This window comes from Anas platyrhynchos, chromosome Z (genome assembly GCF_047663525.1).
Source record: "Anas platyrhynchos isolate ZD024472 breed Pekin duck chromosome Z, IASCAAS_PekinDuck_T2T, whole genome shotgun sequence".
NCBI lineage: Eukaryota > Metazoa > Chordata > Aves > Anseriformes > Anatidae > Anas > Anas platyrhynchos.
Window position 1 is genome coordinate 10595409 of NC_092621.1, and position 6000 is coordinate 10601408.

At 57.8% G+C, this 6000-nt stretch overlaps 1 protein-coding gene across 13 annotated transcripts in view; it reads left to right on the top strand.

Moving 5' to 3' along the window:
* The window catches only part of RUSC2 (RUN and SH3 domain containing 2), a 52878-nt gene extending 47843 nt beyond the window's left edge, over positions 1-5035 (top strand). For all 13 annotated transcript variants that reach the window (XM_038169794.2, XM_038169791.2, XM_038169793.2 and 10 more), the window contains 4 exons: positions 593-639; positions 2114-3092; positions 3315-3488; positions 3636-5035. In XM_038169794.2, coding sequence (XP_038025722.1) covers positions 593-639; positions 2114-3092; positions 3315-3488; positions 3636-3816 — 1381 coding nt within the window. In that variant the 3' untranslated portion in view covers positions 3817-5035. The remainder of the gene's footprint in view (positions 1-592; positions 640-2113; positions 3093-3314; positions 3489-3635) is intronic.
* The last annotated feature ends 965 nt before the right edge of the window (positions 5036-6000 follow it).

Consider the following 6000-nt stretch of genomic DNA (forward strand, 5'->3'; position numbering starts at 1 on the left):
AGTCTCTGAAAGGGAAACTGACCTGCCCTGCTCCAGGACTCAAGGCTGACCCTTCTGGTTTGGATAAGGAGTGTAAATACTACACTGTGTTAGACAGAAAAAGTCAGTGGTGTTCTGTCTCTGCCTGTGACAGGATGAGTGCTGTTAGGATGGTACTTCCCCATTCCTCTGCAGATGTGAGCAAGACCATTGACACTGGCAATGGAGACCCCAAGGTCTCCTAATACTGTGGGACCCCTAGGAGCAAGCTATGCCCTGCTCTCCCAACAGCTCTCTTCTGCTGGCACAGGATGCCAGCGTATTTTGGGCCAAGTTTGATGCACTGATTTCGTGTTTGTAGTTGATCTTCCACTTCCATGTAAACACTTCTCAGCAGAGCTAAGCTGTTTATATAGGAGCTAAGCGGTGTGGAAACTTGCTGGGAGCCTGGCTGTTAGGGATTGCAGTTGCACAATTCCACATTGCAAAGCAAACAGGTTTGCTCCTTCACAGGCTGGGTGGCTGTGCTCAGTGTGTGCTGATGGGAGTGAAGAAGGGCACAAATTGATTTTTGCTTTTTCTCTTCTTCCCTGCCCGTGTTCCCTTCCTACAGTATCCGGTCCTTGGAGTTCTGGTTCAACCACCTCTACAACCATGAAGGTAAGAGGCTGTGGGCTGCAGAGAGGACCAAATTCTGCACACTGTGCAGTACAGATCTAAGCTCTGGGCCCTATTTGTCTCTTGGTGGTCTCTCAGCCTGTGCTGCTCCCCTCTGCTAGACTTTATTGCATTCCTGCTGTAAGTGTAGTTGGATGGTTGCTCAGCTAAAGGAAGGGAGGTGGAAATCAAAGCTCCATGCAGCTCCCTCCACCTGAGCTGTGGAGAGCGTGCCCACCTTTGTCCTTCCCACCTACAGCTAGTAGCCAAGGCTATATCCTACAGTACAAATCCCTCAGTCAGGAGACCAGATCTAACCCTCTCCAAATGTCTGCATCCCCTGTCCAGTGCCTGAGAGCTTCATAGAACTGGAAGTGTGAACACTTATCTGAAACCCTTGAGGCATGTGAATTAGAAAGGGAAGCCTTAAGGCGAACAAAGAGCAGATTTTCCTGGAAGTATCAGTTGTTTTTCTTTTCAACCAGAAGTGTTTCTGGAGTGTGTAGATAACCTAGCAGCAATAACCAAGCTGCCTGATGCCTGCAAGCAGCATGACTAAGTGCTAAGTGCACAGTGAGGCAGACACCCTCGACCTGCTGGGTTCCCTGTGGGTGCTGCTGGCTCAGTGTTTGTGTCAGCCCAGGGCCCCGTGCACTGCAAGAAGTCCAGCCCAGTGTCTTCTGGCAGGTTTGGGGGCTGACAGCAGACATTGCTTGGGTCCCTGTGTGCTGTCAGCACTTTGGAGCAGATTGCCTTTGCAGTGAGCGGTGTAACGAGAGGAAGCACCCTGTTTTTCTGGAGCAGAATACAACCGTTGCAAGTCTTCAAGCCATCATTAAGAACTGAAAGTGTGAGGTGGGGCTGCCAAGTGGCTGAAGGCTAGGCACAGGGTTTGCAGATAAAGTGCAAATCCCCTCTGCGGTGTAAATTTAACTCACTGCAGACAAACAGGCACAAAGCCTATGCCAAACTCTGTGCTGTGAGTGACATGAGTGACACCTGACAGCAAAGCTAGTGGTGGGGCAGGGCACAAGTGTCCAAAGGAAGTGAGGATGAAAGCTGCAGGTAGAAATACTGTTCTATTATTCCTGGAAGGCTGTGTTCAGCTGTCCCTGACACCTCTCCCCGCCGGGCACTGGTCCCAGCCCAGATCTGCAGCTCCTTGCCCATATCCAGGGGGATGGAAAAGAGAATCTTAATGTGTGCCAACCATCTCTGATGCTTTTTGTTTTCACCCTGCTCCTCTGGCATTTGTGACAGAGGTCGTTCCAGTGGGTAATCTGACAGGCAGGTGGTGGCTGCAGGAAGCAGGATCTGTGCCAGTTTGCCCAGTGCTCCCTGCCCCAGTGTTGAGCCTCACACTGCAGCCACAGCTGTGGCCAGAAACCAGTGCTCAGTTCCTTTCCCCAGTAGCTTCTTGTTGGCTTGGCAAAGGTGGCAGGGGCCTCTCATCTGACCACTGCCTCTTGCCCTACAGATATCATCCTGGCACACTACCAGCCGGTGGGCTTCTTGTGCCTGTCCCACAGCGTGTGCCAGCCTCTGTTCGAGGAGCTCCTGCTCCTTCTCCAGCCTCTCTCCCTGCTGCCCTTCAACCTAGACCTCCTGTTTGAGCACCACCTGATGCAGATGGGCAAAGAGCAGCAGCAGCAGAAGGAGCTGCTGCGTGTGAAGCAGGACCTGCTGCTTTCCGCGCACTCCACCCTGCAGCTGATGCGGACGCGGGGCAGCAGCGAGGATCCTGATGGCTGCAGCACTGCCCCTGAAGCATGCAAAGTGGGTGGCAGAGATGGTGGCGTGTCGCCAGGCCACAGCCCTGAACGAGCTGAAAGTGAGAGGGTGAAGGGAGTGGGGGCCTCCTCTGGAGATGGGGACAGGGAGGAAGAGCGGAGGAAGGTGCGAGAGAGCACGTGGGAGGGGAAGAAGGACAAGCAGGCGGGCTGGTGGTACCAGCTCATGCAGAGCTCTCAGATTTACATTGAAGGCTCGACTGAAGGCTCAAAGCTCATCCGTTATGAAAAGAAGAAGAAGGCCTTGAGTGGTGTCCCCAGGCCAGCTGAGACCCACAGGGCACCACCTCCACGTGAAGGCGTGGTGGAGGGTGCAGAAGCCTGCCCCATTGCTGAAGGCATCTTGGAGGAGAAGCCCAAGATCGCCAGCAGGCCAAGTCCTGGAGCAGTGGAAGAGCCCCTGGAAAAGCCCCAGCAGGTACCAGCTGGTGAAGAGGTCAAGGAGCGGAGCTGGCCCTTCTGGATGGGCAGCCCCCCAGACTCGGTGGTTACAGAGCTGAAGCGCAGCAAGGAGAAGGAGACTGGGACTCCGCAAAGTTTGGGAGCAGCAGCAGCAGCCCCCCAAGAGGAAAGCAGCAGCAGTGCGTCTGAGAGCAGCCAGACCATCAAGTGGGGACACTTGTTTGGGTCCAGGAAGGTGCAAAAGGAGCCCAAGCAACCTAACAGGTAGGGACATGGGTGGCTTAGGGCTGGAGGGGCTGGTTCAGCTGGGCTCTGGGCTACACTGTGGTGGTCCATCAGAGGTGAGCAGAGAGGTCTGCAGGATGCTGGGTCCCTTGGGAAGGAAACAGTTTGGGGGCTGCAGTGCATGCTGTGCGTGATCCAGACCCTGAAGACCATGAGAGGTTGCCTTCCCCACCACAACCTGCTTCTCTCTCCTTCTTGCAGGTTGCCCTCTGGCTGGCTGAGCCTGGACAAGTCCGTGTTCCAGCTGGTGGCCCAGACGGTTGGGGCCAGCATGTGGCGAGAAGCAGCTCCTGAGCCAGAGCCCCCCCGGGCAGAGCCACCTGAAGTGTCACCCCTGCCACGGCCAGCCCGGGGGCTGTGTCCCAACCCTCCCTGGTGAGCAGTGGCACGTGGCTGTCCCACAGGGGCTGGGGACATGGTGGGATGGGGTTTGCATGGGTCTGGGTGTTGCAGCAGGAGGGTTTTCTGCAGTGTGAGCATTGTTTGGTGATCGAACCCTTTCTCCCCTCCCTCTGCCCGCAGTGAGGTGAAAGCTCTTTGCCATCACATCGCCACTGAGGCAGGACAGCTGAGCTTCAACAAAGGGGATATCCTGCAGGTCATCTCCAAGGTGGATGGTGACTGGCTGCAGTGCAGCCTCGGCTCCGAGAAGGGGCTGGTACCCATCATGTACGTCACCCACCCGGAGGACGAGGACTACTGACCTGGCCGGGAGGCCAAGCACAGTACCGTGGGCTACTGAGGCTCCACTGGGGATATTCTGCTCTGCCAGACAAACAGACACAGCTTCTTGCTAGTTTCTTACCTTTCTTGCCATTACAGAATACAGTAACCGTAGGTGGTTCCTTCTTGCTCCTCCTTGTGCAGCTGCCAAAGGCCAAACCGGCCACGGGGCCTTCCGCGAGCTGCACCTCGTCTTGCCAGGCGTCGCCGTGCATGCAGCCACACCGGGCACTGCCTGAGCCCCCTCCACCCCACACCAACCTCCAGCACCTGCAGGTGGTGGGCTTGTACGTAGCGGGGATCCCAGCAGGCGCTGGCTCAGTTTTTTTTTTCTCTCTGGAAGGGTGCAGGATGCTGGCCGTCCCCTGCCGGGGGTGGCAGCGCGGCCTCCAGCACCCCGCGGTGTCATCGCCACGGGGTGGGAGCACCGTGCACTGCCAGGCTGCCCAGCCACGGCCACGGGAGGGGAAATGGGGCCGCGTGAGTGTGCAGAGAGAGGGTGTTTGGGTCGTGAGGAAGGCGCGTGGATGTTCGGTGTGATGTAGGTCCAGGTTGGGTAGTGCCACCCTGTGCGGAGCTGGGGGCTGTGGGGTGCCCCCCACGCTGAGCAGTGCCTCGGATGCCCTGGGATGCTCGGTGGAGGCGGGTGGGAGGGGAAGGGGGTGAGGGCAGGGTCCCTGACAGGGATAGGGGTGGGATGCTGTTTGGAGACGGGGGCCGTGCTCCCAGCAGGGAGAGCAGGGGCTGCTCCCAGAGGGAGCAGGGAGATGGGGATAGGGGTTGGGGGCGGGGGGGATGCTCCCCATGGCGTGGGGTCGGGGGCGAGTGTCATGCACAAGGGGCTGCTGGGGGGGGTCCTGGGCTCCCCGACAGAGGCAGTGCCAGCCCACCCCTGCGCCTTGCCATGTTCTTGGGGTGGGGTGGGGGTCCTTGCCTGCCCAGCGGGTGGGGGTCAGTGTTAATGAAAGGCCGTGCCAGTATTTGGTGCCTTGGCCAGGTGGGTGCTGCCCACGGCGTTGTGCCTGGGCTGGCTTCCCCGTGGCGAGGGGCCCTGGTCTTGCAAGGTTACCTCCTGCTTGTACATCGCTTAGCGGACGTCGCACCGTATTTAATTTGTATCTCCCCATTAGAACAAGGTGTCTCGCCTTTATTTATTTCTTTATTTATGATGCATATTAATAAAAAAGGTGCTGATTGAGGTCCCTTGCTCTCCAGCCTTTTGATTTCAGCCTGTCCCTGAGAAGGGCTGGGGGGATGCCTGTGGTTTTTCCTGCCTCCAGCAGTTGACCTTCAGAGTGAGATGGGTTGCTCCCTGCTATCCTTGGCTCGTGGCAGATGATGGGAGAGGGAGGAGATGGTCTCCACCTGGCCAAGAGGGGTAGATCCAATCCCTGTGTCATCCAGAGGTCCTTTCTTCACCCCTCCAGAGAATCCCCAACCCCAGGGGATTGTAACCTGTGAGCAGCAGGAGCAGGTCCTGAGCAGCGCAGGATGGAGGTGGCGAGGGATGGGTTGTGGGGTTGGGGACCCAGGGCCTGGCACAACCTCTCCGCGAGGCTCAGTGGCTGTGGGTCACTTCACAGGGAATGGCTCTGGGGCATTTACACTTAGGCTGGCAAGAGCATTAGATCCTAGCCCTGTGGGAGCAAGCCCCAGGAGCCCATCCCTTCCCAGGATGTCATTCTCAACTGAAGTCATTCTCAACCTCCTGCTGACATGCTCCCCATAACAGCCAGCCCCACGTCTCCCTGCCCACCGGGGACAGCCCTGGACCCACAACGTGATGCACACGGGGTCCTGCCCATCTCATGTCACGGTCCTGGCACAGCAGCCGTGTCCTCTGCTCCTGCTCCTTGTGGGCAGACCCCAGCTGCTGCTGGGTGAAGCTGCTCCTGGAATCCTTGCAGATCTCAGAATAAGTCTTGGCGAAGAAATGCTGGGCTCGGGGGATGAACCCTGGAAGCAGAGCGTCCATCAGGTGGGAAGCAAGGGGGAGCCTGGGTTCGGGGCACTGGGGTCTGGGGCCCGGCAGTAGGAGAGGTAAAGGCACGAGGGAGGGGATTGGGAGGTGCAGAGGGAGCAGAGATGCTTTAAGGGCTAAGAGCAGGGAGGGAGCAGCAGCGCCTGCCTCCCTCAAGGTGTTTGGGGTCCCTCAGTGCTGGGG